We start from the raw sequence: 18,524 nt of genomic DNA, 5'->3' as shown, positions 1-18,524 counted from the left end.
TAAAAAAATAATTGCTATTAACAGGTTAAATATTGTATGCTGGTTGGCTTGTTTCTGCACTGCGACCAGCAATATTTGGATTTCTGTTTATTAGTTTGTGGCTCCAAAGCTGAAATAACTGTGACTCACAGAGACACTTAGTGAGTTCACGTGGTGTCCAACTGCCTTATGCAAATCTTATATTCAGTCCAATTAGCTGCAAATGTTTGAAGTAATCCACCAATCATTCACAAATTCACTTTTGACACTAATCCTCCTTTACGAACACTGCATCAGCAGTCACAGAACTGCCCTTTTCCAACTAAAAACCACTGCAACAGGACTCTTTCTTGTGCATCTTCAATAATTCAGAAGCAAACTGCTCTAAAGACCACTTCAGCACTTTAACAATCAGCCAAGAGCAACAGGGCTCCTCTTGTTCTCCAAGCCCAGGGCTGTGCATTAGCAAATGGAGATTTCCGATTGCTGCAACATAAGCTTGATTACAATCTTGATTCATTACAAATCTAATGAAAAGAGGAGGGCGCTCACTTTAATAAGACTCCACCAACATTAATGGCAAAGCGCTGCCATTTCCTGTCAGTCTCAGCTTCTCTAACTGCATCAAATTTAAGTCTTTCAAAACCCCACATGTGATTATAGGGAGGCCCTGCTAACACTGTGTCTGGTCATGTGGGTGTTTTCTTCTGCAGAGGTGGTCCACTAATTTAATTATTACCATACTTCCTGTGTAATACTCCATGAGTGAGTCCAGGATGTATGTTTAGTGTATTTGGCAAGCACTGATGCAGGCTAAAGCTAACCGCTACCATTCTCAGATCAACTAAAATCCAAATAGGCGGAGATCACTGCTAACTGTTGCTCCTCTGTCCATGCTGAATGCTAAACTCAAGTGTGTTGTGTGGTTTTGACAGTAAACTTGAGTAAAATGGCAGCATGAGGACAAAACACACAGGCTGAGTATGATGAGTATGATAAAATATGTTACACGGTTGTTTTTAGGTATGACCCCCACATGCTCTGTCGCCATGCCCAGCAGTATTTACCCTTCTTTGTGTGCACTTACTCCACATCTGGACTTAGCATAGCAACTTTTTGCTCCGTTTTTTTCCAACAAATCTATGTTTACTTATTTTGCATCAATAGGTTCATGATTTTATGGTAACCTGTATTGGTTCCATTATAATAGAAGCAGTTTTTGTCTCGTAATTCATAAAGAGGAAGCCTCAAATGGAGTTTAACTATGCCGGGGGTCTTATTCACAGGTGAGGGAATGAGGGAGCAGGGCATTGGCAGGCGGATCTGGCCAGCTTCTGCTGTGATGATGAAGCCAACCCATTTGGTTAAATAGAAGGAGCTACGTCGAAAGGCAAAGCTCCAAATTTAGATGTCGATCTATATTTCAGACCTATAATCGAGCTGTGGGTGTTGACGACAACCAATTTCATGAATACAAGCAACTGAAAGCATTCCCCCCAGAGTGTCTCTGCATAGATATAGTCTGAGGAGGGCAGAAATCTCAAGAGAAATCCTTTGTAAAACTGCTGGACCTCCATGTTTAAAGGAGCCAGCTGAGGTGGTTTGGATGTTCACCTGGATGCACCCTGGGGGAGAAGTTTTGAGCATTTTCTTGCAGGCAAAGACCCAGTGGCAGACCAGGTCAAGATGGAGGGTTTATAAATCTAGGCTGGCCCAGGAATAACCGGGTATTCCACCGGAGGAGCCAGACAAAGTGGCTGGGGAGACGACAGTTTGAAAACAGCTGGGATTCCTTAATAAGGCTGTGGCCCCCATGACCAGGTAAATAGAGGCAAATGAGATGATAATTTAGATAACTCAGACTTCATTGTACATTCAGTTTGTACTTGGAATCAAAGATTCAGAAAGAGACTTGTTCACGAGTGAAGGAAAGATGGAGCGAGAGATCGACAGACGGATTGGTGCAGCGACTGCGGTGACGCGGGTGTTGTACCGATCCGTCGTGGTGAAGAGAAAGCCTCGATTCACCGGTTGATCTACGTGTAAAACCATCCCCTATGGTCGCGAGCTTTGGGTAGTTTCTGAAAGAATGAGATCGTGGATACAAGCAGCTAAAATGAGTAAGGGTGAGAAGCACGGTTATTCGGGAGGGGCTCCATCTGATGCCTCCACAGAACAAGAGCCTCCAGCCATTTCACCCTAACAACCAAATCCGTCCAAATCTGCTTTTAAGAGTAAATCCGATGCTGCTCTTCACACCCAAACCTACCAACTGTTGCAGAACACCCACTGAACCCAGAGGCGCTTCGGCTAAAGCGAGAGACTGTAATGACTCCTGTGGTGCTTTTCTCAGCCTGTGTCACTCAGAGCCAATCAGGTGTACAGAGCCAGAGAGAAAAAATATGTAATCACTTGGTAAAAAAACAAATTAAACGCCTCCCTAAAGCCAGTGAAAATCCTACGCTCGCTTAAGGCGGGCTCTGATCCTGACTCATGTGGTATTATCCTGATCCAATGATTTTAAATGGGCAACTTTACCCATTAGAATGAGTTTAAAGGGGACCAGCATAAAAATGTAAAAAGAGGACCTATTTACTTAATTTATCCTCCAATGTGCTACAATGCAAGGAAGCAAAGGAATCTTCCTGCGTGTCAGGATCCTAATCTGAAGCCTGTTGCTCCAATCCCTCTCGGAGCGGACAGACGCGCTCGGGTCATATTATATAGTCGGAGACATGTGGTGGGAGCGCACATGAGTGCAAACACTCCACCAGCTGGCTCTAATCCCACACACACACTCCCCAACGCTCTTCCAGCCCCGTACAAGGCGATCCAAGAGGAAGCGTGGTGTATAACTGCAGATGTTCCCACTGGATACCTGCTGCCCGACTTCAACATACTCTGACTCTTGATGAAATAATGGTAAGGCCTGATTAGCAGCAGACTATAGTGCAGGAAGATCGGCAAAGGCCAAAAGGGTCAGAGGGAAGGTTACAGGAAGACATGAGGGTCATATAAAGATAATTGAAACCAAAAATAAAACTCAAGCAACAGCCAATGAAAACGGTTTACATCTGACAAAAGCTCCAAATGTTATGAGCTGAACTGCAGCAGAGGCTGCTGGGTAATGCTCCACGGGCAGCCCTTTGCGTGACCAGAGGGATTTGAGGAGCCCTTTCGTTTTTAACTAACTCTAGGGTCACAAGCAGGATCTGGGGCTCGGAAAGATAAAGAGCCCCCCCCCCACTGATTGTGTCTGTTAATCTGCCGGGTTTAGACCCCCTCCTGGGGCCGCATTAGTACGAGTGTTGCTGTGTAGAAGGTGGTCCGTACACAATGTCCCGACATCAGGAGAGGAAAGCTGATGTATCTGAACATCTGCTATCAGCTTTGGTGGGACAAAGTTTCAAGGCCTCTAACCCTACCCCTGCTCTACACTCAGACCTTCATCATGGAAGGAAAGCGGAAGACACTGAATAAAACCCCCTCGGCTCTGCAATCACAACATTCTGATTTAGCATCTATCATCTGAAACGTCCATATGAGCCTTGTGGTGGTTTTTCATTCTCCACCCAACAACAGATAAAGTTTTTAATATCCGGTGAAGCCAAACGCAGGTAGAGAAACAAAATATTACCTGGGTAAGACACAAATCTAATTTCTTTTCTTAACAACAACAACTCTACTCGGCCTTGAGTCTATCCAGGAAGGTCTTACGATGATTTAGCAACTGCCTGGAAACGGGGCGGTGAGTTATAATTTCACAAATAATACTAATCATGGAGTTTGAGAATAAAGAGTTGCTTTATTGTGATTATCTACAGATCAGGAGATAAGGCTCCTGATGAGGCTCCAACGACAACACTAAAAATGTTGCATGTGAGGACAATGCAGCTGTTGTTTTGTACAGATGGTTTCTAGACAGAGGCTAATTAGCCAACCTTGGTTGGACTTTTGGACTACTTTAAGGGAAAACGCACAAACTACCACGTGTTTACAGTGGAGAGTTGCTCTGATCTGTTTCCAGACCCTCTCAGAACCAAAACAAGCTCCCCCTACTGGCAGGCTGCAGAATATGTTTTACGCTCCACCCCCTCTATGTAAATGAATAGTCTGGACTAATAAACAAATATTTTCTCACATTTTTATTTTCATGCATAGCTCTTACCTTTGTGTATGTTCAAACATCCGTTTTTGTAATAGTCGCAGCGTGTCATGATTCAAGTCCAGAGCTCGTATACGAGTAGCGTGACTTCAGAGAGAGGCTTGGGCCGTTATTAAACAGCAGTCTGAGGGTAACTAGCAGCTGAGGTTATGTAATAGTTGGTGAAAGCCATTTGAGAGTTCAGGTGAGAACAAGCTGGGTGTTTTCCAGAGGATGACAAAGAGCCCCTGCAGCCTCCAGACCTGGTCATGACAGTCAGCTGGGTCCTGTCTCTCCTAACGCCCCCTCCAGAGGCATTGGGTGTAGATTACTAAGTTGAACACAGAGTAGCTCTCCTACTGTCTCTTAGTGTTCTCTTCCCCAGACTCATTTAATTAGCTATGCCTTTTTTTATCTCCAGTCCCCTCCTCCTAACAGCTCCAAGTAATAACTCCGAGTTACAGCTCTGTTTACAGCACGAGAGCCGTACGTCTCCTCTCTCACACACTACCATGGAGATGGCGACGTGTGGAAAAGCCTCCCCTCTCCTCTAATCGGCTCCATATGTGAAGCCCAGTTAGTTACAAGCTCTGACTAAATCCCTGCATGTCTCTCCTCTCCGCTGTCTGTGTTTGTGTATTTGTCTTGTTACATGTGGTATAGTACACTTTATGCTTAATCTTCTAATGTTTACCACAAAACCCATAATCTTGGCAGTCTCAGTGATTTTCTGTTCATTTCAAATTGTCCTTTAAGCCTTTAAACAACACAGCCCGCCCACTGGGTCACCGCGGCGATCGTAAAGACGACAGTTTAGCACATTTTAGTGCCTGTGCTTTAAAACACTCAGGAGGCTCATTTGTTGGACCAAAGGAGACATCTATTTTAGTCTTCTTGGGCGTTGAAAGGCATTTATACCCTAGGTGAACTTCTTTCTTCACTCAAGTGTACAGAAACAGATGTCCAATTGATCTGATGTTCACATGAAAATGCATTAAACTCATATGAGACGCACAGCTAATAACCAGCACAGATATGAGACCGACTGCTTCTATCTTCCGTGTAGAGGGGATTTTTAAAAGGATAGACTGTCGGAGTCTATCCTCTTTGTAAAATAGTGTTTTACTGAATTTAGCTAAAAGCGTAGCGCTAACAGACTAAGAGTGTCTCTTAGTTTTAGCAAGGCTGCACAAAATCATATTGTAACACTACTGCTGAATACAAAAATGGTTTGCAACCATATTGGTTTACGTTTATGTTTATTTATTTGGCAGACGCTTTTATCCAAAGCGACTTACAACTTATAACCTATAGGGCATGTTGTGATCTGTGGGGGAAACCGGAGTACCCGGAGGAAACCCACGCATGCATGGGGAGAACATGCAACTCCACGCAGAAAGGCCACAGCCGAGTTTCGAGCCTGCAACCTTCGTGCTGCGAGGCAACAGTGCTAACCACTGCGCCACCATGCAGCCCAATTGCAATACCACCACGTTTTCCTCACTTCAGTTTCTTTTTTATGACAATGTTCCCAACTCTTTACATGTGCTTTAGCATTTCAAGACCCCACTGTGCTCACACAACCAACACAACCTAACAGAATAGGGCTGGAGTATTAAGGAAAACCTTCTTTAGCATGAAGACAATCATGCAGTTATGCCTCTGGGACTCCTCATATAAGGGTTTCCTGTGACCGTATTACCAGTTATGCCTATGACTACATCGGAGCCCGGGCCTATCCTGGCACAGCTCTCTCACACCATGTCAGGAAGCAGGATGTGCTAGAAGACCACACCACGCTGGTGGAACACTGCCTGGGTGTGAAGCTAGAGTGGCTCGTCCTACTCCAGACTGTCAGAGACCGAGACACAGCAAGGCCTCCACGTCATGGATACATAGTCTCTGCTGACATCAGGTTCCCCTTACAACCTTGAAACACAGCTACCTCAGTGATTAACCATCACAGCGTTGTTACAGATATTTTAACATTACAGTGTGTCTGGCATCCTTATCTGTGAATATTATTTCACATCTATCTAGAACACATTGAACCTGTTGAGTTTAAACTCATTTGTGTACAGAATCATGATGCTACCAGATTATTTAGGGCCTTTTGGTGTGTTGCGCAGGTTTATTCCCATCAGATTGATGTATGTGTTGTTTGAACACCTCAGACTCTTTGTCTTTGTCTTGTTAGAAAGAGGCTTCTGGGGAGGCACTGAGCTGTGCATAAACTCCAGACACAAAATATGGTAGAAGTGAAGGGCGGCTTTAACACATATAGGACTGATACTACTTTAACTGACCTCCGAGGATCTCAGCTGATGCTAATTACATTTCTAAGAACTGACTTAGTTAAACATTGAATAAATCTAATCATTTGGGCCAAAACTCCTCTTGAGAAGCACACCTCAACTGCAGATGAGGAGACAAAGTAGTAAGCAATATACAGCACTCATCACAGACAGAAAATCACAAAGGGCTTCACATAGATCAAAAGCAAGTCAATCAAATCCGAAAAGCATAAAATCATAATGATCTTAAAACAGAAATACAAACTCAGAAAAACAAAGTAAAATGTCATAAAAAAATGAAAGATGGTTAATAAAGTTAATTGGTAACCAGAGCAGAGACATCAGAATAGGAGTGATGTGTGCTCTTCAATTTGTTCCAGTTAGGAGCCTCGCTACAGAGTTCTGGAACAACCGAAGGTGGTTAAGGGCTTTTTTTGTTAAAAAATGTCAAACGTGTGTCACAGTAATCTAGACGGGAGGAGATTAAGGCATGGATAACCGTTTCAAATTCACGTTTTGACAACAACTTTCGCAGTTTAGAGATATTTCTTAAGTGATAAAAACATTTTCAGACCAGTGTTTCTGAGTGACCTTCAAGAGACATTGATTGGTCAAAAATAACACCCAGATTCCTCAAATTTGACTTGACGGCAGAAGATAAACAACCAAGTTTTTGACGAATCAAGGGAACCATGCTCTTAGGGGCAATGATCAGACATTCAGTCTATTCAGGGTTTAACTGAAGGAAGTTATCTTCTAGCCAGCTGGTGATAGCTGACAGACACTAGTAATTCAGATAGTTTATAAAACTCAGAATCCTTAAATGAGCAGTACAACTGAATATCATGTGCATACAGGTGACAGAAGACACTATGAAAAAGATCAATTATCTGTCCAAGAGGCTGTCTGTACAGTAGAAACAACAGTGGACCCAAACCAGAGCTGTGGGGTACCCCACAGAACAGATCGGTAGAATCTGACATGATTTGGTTTATTCAGACACTGTAGCTTCTGTTAGAAAGATACGATCTAAACCAGTCTAGAGCAGTTCCAGAGATCCCCACTGAGTCACCAAGTCTGTTAATTAAGGGGCTGTGATCAACAGTGTCAAATGCTGCAGAAAGATCCAACAATACTAAGACTGTAAACTCCCCATTGTCTTCAGCCATCATGTCACTGGAAACTTTAAGCAAAGCTGTTTCTGTTGGAATTTGCAAAAACTGTTGCATTATTCCAGAAAAGTAATCAGATTTCTGACAACCAGACACTCACTTAAAGCCAACCAGACTCCCATGGTGAAAGCAGCCACACTTAGTTTCAAGTGACTGAGTCCTCCCACACACACTCCCTACAGTCACAATCAACTCCAAACCCAGTCACACCTCTTTAGCAGCTTTTCAGAAGAACCAAACAGCTAGATCTATAATAGTCCACATGAGTCATTCTAAAGTGTTATACCTGCTAATATTAATATTATATGACAGTTTTGACATAATTGCACTCGAGTGATTTAAGGATCTGAGCTTTAGGAGTTGTTCCATTTAAAGCATCAGCTGCAACTCTAGACCAGAATAACACGACTGCCACGTCAAGTCCACTTTAAATATCTTTCAATCAAGTTTCCTAACCATGATTCATGAGGTTACCTGTTAAGGTGCAAGAACACTAAAAGTAGCAGCGCTTGAGCTGAGCCCTGAAACCCAATCATGGGTGCTGTTTGCTCTGTGGAAAATCCTGAAGCTTGTCAAAATCATTCACCAAGTTATGAAAACGTATTCATATTGCACACCTGACCTCTGGTATACAAGCACCTTTAAAAGCAGTGGGTAATGCAACAAACACTAAACTGTCCCTGGTATCAGAAATTAATCCTCAAAACACACGCACACACACACACACACACACACACACACACACACACACTATGGGTGGTAACGATAGAGTAAACCATCTCAAGGATGTCCTCCATGAATGCTTTCTAAGATAATTAAAACACATTTCTTAATAATTAAAGGTGTAAATCTAATTTATTATCAATTTGTGTAGAAAATCATGTAGGTTAAATAACTCCGCTACATGACGCCGTGGCAGCAGGTAGACTGACTTTGTCTCTAATCTACAGAAAATGATGAACATAGACCACTGGAAATGCACTGACTCTGGTTTTGTGGCCTGATACCGACTGCAGATCCTGCAGATTTACATACCTAACACATTTTTCTTGATCAACTTAAAAGTTTGAATCACAAAGGGCTTCACATAGATCAAAAAGAAAACAAACAAATCCTAAAGGCATAAAATCATAATGATCTTAAAACAGAAATACTAAATCAGAAAAACAAAGTAAAATATCATGAACAAATGAAAGATGATTAATAAAGTTAATGGGTAACCAGTGCAGAGACATCAGAATAGGGGTGATGTTCCAGTTAGGAGCCTCACTGCAGATTTCTGGACCAACTGAAATGAATCCTCCCAAGATCTGTTATTGAGTGAACTTGCACTTAGCGATGGCGGGTTCAGACGGTTTTATTATTTCCATCCATCCATTGTCGGCTGCTTATCTGGGGTTGGGTCGTGGGGGCAGCAGCCTAAGCAGGGAGGCCCAGACTTTCCTCTCTCCAGCCACTTGGGCCAGCTCCTCCGGGGGACTCCTAAGGCTTTCCCTGACTAGCCGTGAGACATAGTCCCTCCACAGTGTCCTGGGTCTTCCTTTAGGCCTTCTACTAGTTGGACGTGCCCAGAAAACCTCATCAGGGAGGCGTCTAGGAGGAATCCTTACCAGATGCTTGAGCCACCTCAACTGGCTCCTTTCGATGTGGAGGAGCAGCGGGTCTACTACGAGCCCCTCCCGGATGACCGAGCTTCTCACCCTATCTCTAAGGGAGAGCCCAGACACCCTGTGGAGAAAACTCATTGCAGCTGCTTGTATCCGCGATCTCATTCTTTCGGTCACTACCCAAAGCTCATGACCACAGGTGAGGGTAGGAATGTAAATCGACCGATAAATCGAGAGCTTTGCCTTTTGGCTCAGCTCTCTCTTCACCATGACAGACCGGTACAACGTCGGCATCACTGCAGACGCAGCACCAATCCGCCTATCGATCTCGCGCTTCAGTTTTCCCTCACTCGTGAACAAGACTCTGAGGTTTTATTATTATATTAATTTAATTATTTTACTGTTGCTTGAGTACTGTGCATTCATGGACTGCATAAAAACTCTGGTTTCTAACTTTCACATTAGCTGATCACAGACTAAAATGATCCTGCTGAATACTATGAAGCTAGGATTGGGACAATACAACATGTAACTTGTACCAAGTTTTGTAACTGTAACTTTTGTTTTGTAACACATAATTCTGATTTTGCAACATGTAACTGTAGACTGAGATGTATTTTGAGAGTTTCGATTTCAAACTTGCACACAGATTTTTTTTCTGCAAGATACAAAATGTTACGTACTGAACGTTACGTGCTACAAAACAAAAGTTACAGTTACAACAAAAATTGTTACAAGTTACATGTAATATTGTCCCAATCCTAGCTCCATAGAATATTGAAAATTCCATCTACAATCCAGTTTTTCAATGTATCTCTAAACAATTATATTTTGAACTGAGCTGAAAGATAAAAGCAGATTTAAGGTAACAACAATTATGGTTAATCATAAGATTTCAGATTACCTGAACTGTGTTTCTTTTATTGCAGGGAGCAGAGGAACCACAGGGTGTCTGTGAATGTGTGATCCTGCACCGACTGCAGTGTGTCAGTGCTAGCATGTCCCCCAAGAAAAACATTTAAGCTCCAGTCAGATACCATTTGTTATTTCAGACGTTTGGTTCAAAGAAACCAGAAGAATTGAAGGAAGGCCCCCTCTCATTTAACTTTTCCCACAGTCAAATAGGAAAAATATTGCTGACTGATTTAACATGTGACACTGAAACAGGAAATGTGGACAGGAGAGTCTCGCAGCTCAGCTAAAACCAGCATTTTTACTCGTTATGTGTGTATTTACCAAGAAACAAACCATTCTGTACAGAAAAAAACACCATGGAAAACTTTATCCAAAGGCGTAGGGTGTTTTTTAAATGTATTTATTTAGTCTAACCCTTAACCCTCTGGAGGCAGGCGTTGCAGATTTGCAACAGTTAAAACCTACCTACCTGGTTACTCCACATACGTATTTCATGAGCATTTTTAAACTCAGAAGTACCCCTGAAGGACTTTGTTGTTCGTCCTTTTATCAAAACCTATTTTGAGCCTGAGAGGGTTAAATACAAGTGACTAAAGTCCAAGAGATAGAGAGGAGAACCGATCTATGAAAGCCTAACATTAAAGCATCCAATCAGCTCTCAGCTTTACAGCTAATTTCTGCTTTTTCAGTTTTTCCCACTTCTCAATCCAGCTATATGATGTTACTAATAATAGACACACAAGTTATAAACACACACACACACACACACACACACACACACACACACACACACACACACACGCTTTTAAAGCCTGTTGCTGACTCCAGCCATTTGGAGGCCAGGCCCTGTCTGCTCTGCATGCAAGCTGAGCAGAGGAGCGCCAACTCTGATTAGCAGAGCCAGAAACATGTACTAGTGAATCCCACGCTACAGCCTAGACCCAGAGATGGTGGCTGTCTGAAGCTTCGTTTGGTTTAGGGATAACTGTAGCAGAGACATAAAATAGAGAGTTTAGTACTACAGACCAAAACAAACAGCTAGTTGCAGTGGAGCTAGTTTCAAGGTCGATTCCTGTCATTTTAGAACATATCTAACCTGTTATAAATGTTCACACTGCAATAAAAGTCAAATTACATGATTATTCAAGTAGAATTGTGATTAAAATCTGACTGGGACTGTTACAAACAGCTAGCTCTACTGCTAGTTTCAGTGGCTTAAATAAATAAATTAACCCAAAGCAATTGTAGATAAATTAAAGTCAGAATAAAAATTGCGAGAGCATCAAGGTTAATAAAACTTATCACATTGATTACAACAAAAGGTTTGAGTTAAAATGAATCTTTAGAAAGTAGCAGAAACTTTGCAGCAGAGCTAGCTATCCAGTTTAGCATGAGACACAGGAACTTTAGAAGATTTAACTATGTCATCCTAAACTGATGGATAAGAAGTGTTTCCATGAATCAGTGATTATACAGGCTAAATGAAGACGTTAGTGCTTAAACGATTTAAGTGTGCAGCCAGAAATTGTGCGAACACGACATGTTTAAAGATTGTTTCCACCAGGACTGTTTTAGATGTGACACACTGAGCCTGATCCCATCTGGTAGTCTTTTGCTCAGTGGTTATCTCCAGTTTTATTCTGCTAACATGACTTTACTGTGTGGTGGCAAATTATTCTATTTATATTGTGGTAGTTTGTTAGCATTACTAGCACCTGTTAGCAAAAAACTGAAAATTCTAATAAGTCATTGCCTGCTGTTATTATAAGTAGCATTACATAAAATGCTATTGCTGTTCTTACAGCTAGAGGCAGAAATCCACTTTGGAACTGAAGCTGCTGTGATTAGCCATTAGCTCAAAAATGGTCAGAACTAGTCACTATTACTCTAAACTGAGGCTGTTCTATAACAGGTAATATATTATTTGTTCAAAAGCTTTCTCCCTGACATTTAGTCATATATACAAACACAGAATTTTCCATAATCTCAACAGACAATAAGTTTCAGACTCAAACTGTTGCAGCAGCTCAAGTGTTTTCTCAGTTTCAGTAATTCGACAAAGCTTTGACCTGAGCTGCTGGAAGTGTTCGGTAGAGGCAGTTTTAGCACCAAGTGCTTATGTTGTGATGCCGGCATATCAGAGCGTGCATGAGAAACCGATGTGTGAAAGCCAATGAGAGTGTGAGGGAGCACTAGAGAGATCTTATAACATTTACAACAAGCTATGTTGATAACTGACTTCCTGTCACATGACCCAGTCATTGGTCTGAACTGGCCTCATAGAAGCAGAAGGTTAGACAATACTTCATAAAGTTTGGCTCTCCATAGGCTAAAACATCCTTAAGCGTGAAGAGCACAGCATGAATGCAGTTTTTGTTATTAAAAGTGAACGTGCAAACGTCTGACTTTAAACACAGGCTCTTACCAGACTGTTGACACTACACTTCCTCTGCAGCCACACAAGTCGGTTAGATGGATCAGCTCAGAAACACTCTGCACGTGTGTGCTGTGATGCTATCATGATACAACTGACACTGGGCCACAGCCACCATGTGAGCAGTGATCTGGGCTCCATGTGGCCACAGGGCTGCGTCTTATCCACTTTTAGCATCCAACTGCACAATCTGGAGAGTGTATGGAATCACGACGGACATCCTCAGGATTAATAATCAGACAGTTACAGTATCATTTTTAGAAGCTGTGCACTTTGGTCAGTGCTAACATTAATGCCCTAGCAGCACATCTTTTGGATTAACATTTCAGCTGATTTAATGTCGGTCTCAAATTTTGCTCATAAGGAAGATTAAAAACTGAGATATTTTTTAAATATTTTAGAACATTTCTGTGGTTTTTAACGGTTTAAAACCTGAAATATGAAATAATATTCCATCTCTCATAATAATCATCCATCATCTGAACCACTAGGGTCACTGCTGCTGTCAACAGGGGAGAGGCGAGGGACACCCTGGACAGATCTCCAGTGCATCACAGGGAGAGAAAGACAAACACACACACACACACCTAAGGACAGTTTATGGTCTCCAGTAACCTCACATGCATGTTTTTGGTCTGTGGGAGGAAACCGGAGCACCCGGAGAAAACCCACACATGCACAGGGAGAACATGCTAACTCCGTGCAGAAAGGCTGCCCGTCAGATTTGAACCTTCGTGCTGCAGGACAACAGCTCTACCAACGGCTCCACCATGCATCTCCCAAAAACTAAAGTATTTCTGAAATAAAATTGCCTGTTTCAGTAAAAATGATGGAGAAAATCAATGCTATGTGATTCTGTCATATTTCCTGTCATTTCTGTCATATTTTACTGCCATGAGCCAAAAGTTATCTCCAAGTGTAAAGCTGTTGACTTGACCATTTAATAGAATATATTTTAGTGACTCTATTCTATTTTGAAACATACATTAAACTAAACTAGACGAATATCCAATAAAATCTGACGAAGATGATAAAAAGTTAAACGTTTCTACTTTACATTAACATTACAGCTTAACCATACCGTCCCAACTCAGTGAAGCGTTCTCTAACTGATGTGGACAGTAACGGGCTGTGTGAAGAGCCAGAGATTGCACTTTTTCCAGTTTGTAACAACTTCTTAAAGATTTGAGGATCCTTAAAAAAACATTTACAGAAATAAGTCATCCTTGTCTTAAAAAGTCCTTTTTTGTCATGTGTAACGAAACATTAGATCATGAGCAGTTACTGCTACTTGTTTTTCTTTCTAGCTGCTGATAAAACTAAAGATACTGAAGACTGTTCCCTTCTGTCTGAGTGTTTGTATAGCTGTAGCTTCTGGGTAGATGTTTGGGAGCTAAAGCTGCAGAGGGGGCTCTGAAGGCTGCCAGCCTGCTGTGATAGCTTATCAACTTCCACCGGTTTACAGGCTTCAAGTGGAACCAGGAGATAGGAGAGCTTCAAAGCTCCAGGAACATCATCACAGATGGAGAAGGTGAAGCATACACAGATTATTCTTTAGCTGCAACACGAGCAGAATCTCTCTGTGATGATGAGAGAGAAACATTGTTGTTTTGTTTTTTCAGGTTCAGAGACGATCTGGGTGTTTTTCTGGCTATGTCTGTAGAAAACCACGGATAATCGGCGCACCCTGGCACATCCATCCATCCATCCATCAATCCATCCATCCATCCATCCATCCATCCATCCATCCATCCACACGGGAAGCCAGCAGCAGCCTACCGTGATTGTCTTCATCCATTTCGAGGAGCGCCCTGGCCGTCCAGCAGAAGGTGTAGATCTATTCTGTTTTCAGGAGCCTCTTGGACTCAGTGGCGCGTTCACGGACAGATGGGAGAAGTGGTCCGCCGCGTTGTTGTCAGAGGAGAAATGATAACAGTAAACAGAAACCGGAGTCTGAGTGACGCGAACGTAGATCCCGGTGCGTGGAGGCTATAATCCGGATCTGAGACTGTTGCTGCTCCGTGCCTCTGCGCCATCATCATCTGCTCCGCCTGGGCGGAGTCAACAAGCCACGCCCCCACTGGCAGTAACCCCCCCCCCCACACACACACACACCATATATGCGCGCACACGCAAAAAACGTGAATGAAAAATATATTTTAAAATGCTTATTTCACATCATTTCAGCCTAATTAACATTTTATGTTTTGTTTTCTGTGTACAAGTCATAAATAATAACTATCAGGTGTCCAGAGCATCTGCTGTTTGGAGAAATAGGGAACCTAAAAGTCACACCCATGAGTCTGTGGAACAAAGAACAAATGAATGCAAGTCAACGGGGCTAAAAAGGCTATTTTCCAATCCTGTTTAGCCTCTTTTAGAAAACAATGCCACCTATAAGGCTTGGGTCACACGTGATTACGCTGGACTTATGAGTGTAAACAAACCGTGAAAACAAACAAACATGTAAAATCCCCAAAAGGATGCAGAATAAGTTAAATGAAGACGTCGGGCACTAGTACATGGACAAAACCAGCATTATAAATGGATCAGATCCATAATAAGACCCAAGACAGGAGTACCGTCGCCGCAGTTGTGCATAACGGACATTTTCGGCTTTCTTGTTTATGATGTGCAGGGGCGGCGTTAGGCCCGGCTACTTGGGCTCAAGCCCCGAATGTTTTATGAAAGGCCCCGGATCTAAATCGTGGAAGTAACATGCAGTACCAAAGTCCATCAGAGATGGAGCAGTTGGCTGTAGTTTGCATACAGCCTGCCTGAGCCTCCACCACTGAAGAAGAAGCCCCTCAGCAGCCGGCTTCTTCTACACTCTCTGCCTGAAACGCTTGTGTGAAGATGGACATAAGGACGTTTTTTAGACAAAAAGTATGACAGAACCCCAGCTTTGATGATACTGGTGTTGACTCAGGTTTGTGAGTCTTATTTGAAAATATTTGTTGTGCTGCTGGTTTGTGTCACACCCTGTCCTGTCTCCCCATTCTGTTCAGTCATGTGTCTCTGTTAATTGCTCCCACCTGCCTCTCGTTTTCCAATCACCCAAGCTCCCAACCCTCATGTATTTAAACCCCTTCAGTTCCGTGTCCCTTGTTGGCTCATTGTTTCCATGTCAGCGTGTTCCTTATTAAGAGATTTTACCTGAGACTTTACCTGTCCCGGTTTGTCTGCCTGCCTGATTCCTCCCCAGCGTGTGGATCCTCACCTCTGCTCCACTCACCAGCACGCCTGACAGAATAAGCCAACCCACAGAAGGATCCAGCGGGGAGATTCTCCCTTGGGAGTACCTAATCCAGTTTCTCGCCGCGGACCACCGGCCGGCTCCTCTTCCTCCGGCATCGCCTCGCCGCGGATGCTGCCGCCGAGCCCGGGCCTCAGCAATCCTCTCCACCCTCCCGGAGCTGGATGGAGAGTTGGACGGGGAGGCACAGATGGACCACTCCTGCTATGTGGGCAACAGACTGGCTGTGTGCTCCCCCGGAGTTGGCCCATTGTGTTGGGAAGGATGCTGGGCTCCACCGTCACCCCTTGCCCCACGACGGAGCTGCGAGCTCGCCGCTGCCCCGGCTCGGCGCGCCAGCTTGGACCCACCCCCAGTCAGACCAGCAGTCCCGTCTCCGGTCCAATCAGCGCCTCCGTCATCTGCAGGCGGAGGAACCACGCCTACAGCCCAGCTGACAGAGCTCGCCGGTCTCCAGGCGGACCTTGGCCGGATCCGTCAGCTCGTCAGTCTCCAGGAGTTCCAGCTGGACACCCTATCCTCCCCGAATCACCAGGAGAAGGTTTCGGTCCAGTCAGCAGCTCCCTCATCTCAGGGCCAAAGGACCAAGCCCGCAGTCCATCCAGCAGAGCTCGCCGGTCTCCGAGCTGAGCTGGCCCAACTCCATCAGAGCCTCAGTCTCCAGGAGCTCCAGCTGGACAATCTATCCTCACTGCTCTCCCAGTTACTGGTGCCACCAGTTCAGTCAGCTCCAGTCCCAGCGGTGACCCAAGAGGCTCTTCCCCCGGGCCGGCCTTTCCAGGTGTCGGAGCCCAGTCCGGCGGCATCAGCCAAGAAAGCGGTCCCGTCTGCAGCGGCTCCACCTCCACTCCAGAAGTTGGCAGCCCCTCCTGCAGCGGCTCCACCTCCACTCCAGAAGTTTCGGGTTCCGGTCCAGAAGTTTCCGGTTCTGGTCCAGAAGTCGAAGGTTCCGGTTCAGAAGTCGAAGGTTCTGGTCCAGAAGTCGGCGGTCCAGGTCCAGAAGTTGGCGGTCCAGAACCCGACGCCTCCGGACCAGAAGCTGGCGCCTCCGGACCAGAAGCCGACAGTCCAGGTCCAGAAGTCGGTGGTCCAGGTCCAGAAATCGGTGGTCCAGAAGCCGGCGCCTCCGGACCAGAAGCCGACAGAGGTTGACGCTCCTTCCAGTCCAGAGGTCGACGCTCCTTCCAGTCCAGAGGTTGACGCCCCTTCCAGTCCAGAGGTCGACGCCCCTTCCAGTCCAGAGGTCGACGCCCCTTCCAGTCCAGAGGGCGGCGCCCCCTCCAGTCCAGAGGTCGACGCGCCCTCCAGTCCAGAGGTCGACGTCCCCTCCAGTCCAGAGGTCGACGTCCCCTCCAGTCCGACGTCTCCCCCTCCAGATCCTAAGGCCGACATCTCCCCCTCCAGTCCAGTGGCCGACGTCTCCCCCTCCAGTCCAGTGGCCGACGTCTCCCCCTCCAGTCCAGTGGCCGACGTCTCCCCCTCCAGTCCAGTGGCCGACGTCTCCCCCTCCAGTCCAGTGGCCGACGTCTCCCCTTCCAGTCCAGTGGCCGACGTCTCCCCCTCCAGTCCAGTGGCCGACGTCTCCCCCTCCAGTCCAGTGGCTGAAGTCTCCCCCTCCAGCCCAGTGGTCGACGCCGCCCCCTCCAGTCCAGTGGTCGATGCCGCCCCCTCCAGTCCAGTGGTCGATGCCGCCGCCTCCAGTCCAGTGGTCGATGCCGCCGCCTCCAGTCCAGTGGTCGACGCCGCCGCCTCCAGTCCAGTGGTCGACGCCACCGCCTCCAGTCCAGTGGTCGCCGCCTCCAGTCCAGTGATCGACGACGACGCCTCCAGTCGAGTGGCCGCCGCTGCTGCCTCCAGTCCAGTGGCCGCTGCCGCCACCTCAGTCCAGAGGCCGCCCCTTCCAGTCCAGAGGTCGACACCCCTTCCAGTCCAGAGGTCGGCGCCCCCTCCAGTCCAGAGGTCGGCGCCCCCTCCAGTCCAGAGGTCGACGCCCCCTCCAGTCCAGAGGTCGACGTCCCCTCCAGTCCAGGGGTCGACGTCCCCTCCAGTCCGACGTCTCCCCCTCCAGTCCAGAGGCCGACGTCTCCCCCTCCAGTCCAGTGGCCGACGTCTCCCCTTCCAGTCCAGAGGCCGACGTCTCCCCCTCCAGTCGAGTGGCCGACATCTCCCCCTCCAGTCCAGTGGCCGACGTCTCCCCCCTCCAGTCCAGTGGTCGACGCCGCCCCCTCCATACTGAGCTTAGGTCAAGCAGGGCTGATGAGCTAAGGCTAATGCTAACATAACAGAATCCATCTTAATATTCAGTTGATGTGACTGTGTATAACCTCCATAATGCATTCAGACATGTTACATGATTATTTCAACATAAATATCTGGAAATTTCCAACAGACCTCTGAATGCACCAAAATTGCTCTTTTAAATAGTCATATGATTCCTGGGGATGCTGTAATGTGAAATCATGGATGTTGTAAAAGTAAAAACAAACAAACAAACAAACAAAAACCATTAGAAAATTTGGGCAAATGGAACTGTTTGAATATGGCTGTCTGTAATTTGGTCTTGGCTGCACTCAGGCTAGCTGTTAGCTCATCAATCATAAACGAAAGCCCTGTTCCACCTATTTATAGAATACAATCTTTAAAGAGACCAAAATATAATTTTTCTATACAAAACACAAGCACACACCTAAGTGGGTAAAATTCTTGGTGATGCAGGAATGACA

At 45.3% G+C, this 18,524-nt stretch overlaps 1 protein-coding gene across 2 annotated transcripts in view; it reads right to left on the bottom strand.

Moving 5' to 3' along the window:
- The window catches only part of cyth3a (cytohesin 3a), a 48,538-nt gene extending 33,996 nt beyond the window's left edge, over positions 1 to 14,542 (bottom strand). The window contains exon 1 of one of the 2 annotated variants that reach the window (XM_015963579.3): positions 14,325 to 14,542. In XM_015963579.3, coding sequence (XP_015819065.1) covers positions 14,325 to 14,343 — 19 coding nt within the window. In that variant the 5' untranslated portion in view covers positions 14,344 to 14,542. Of the gene's footprint in view, positions 1 to 10,100; positions 10,224 to 14,324 lie in introns of those variants that run through there. The other variant, XM_070545524.1, reaches the window with a different exon arrangement.
- Positions 14,543 to 18,524: the final 3,982 nt, after the last annotated feature.

The sequence above is a fragment of the Nothobranchius furzeri genome, chromosome 16, assembly GCF_043380555.1.
Source record: "Nothobranchius furzeri strain GRZ-AD chromosome 16, NfurGRZ-RIMD1, whole genome shotgun sequence".
Classification (NCBI taxonomy): domain Eukaryota; kingdom Metazoa; phylum Chordata; class Actinopteri; order Cyprinodontiformes; family Nothobranchiidae; genus Nothobranchius; species Nothobranchius furzeri.
This window is presented reverse-complemented; position numbering and strand designations above follow the sequence as displayed.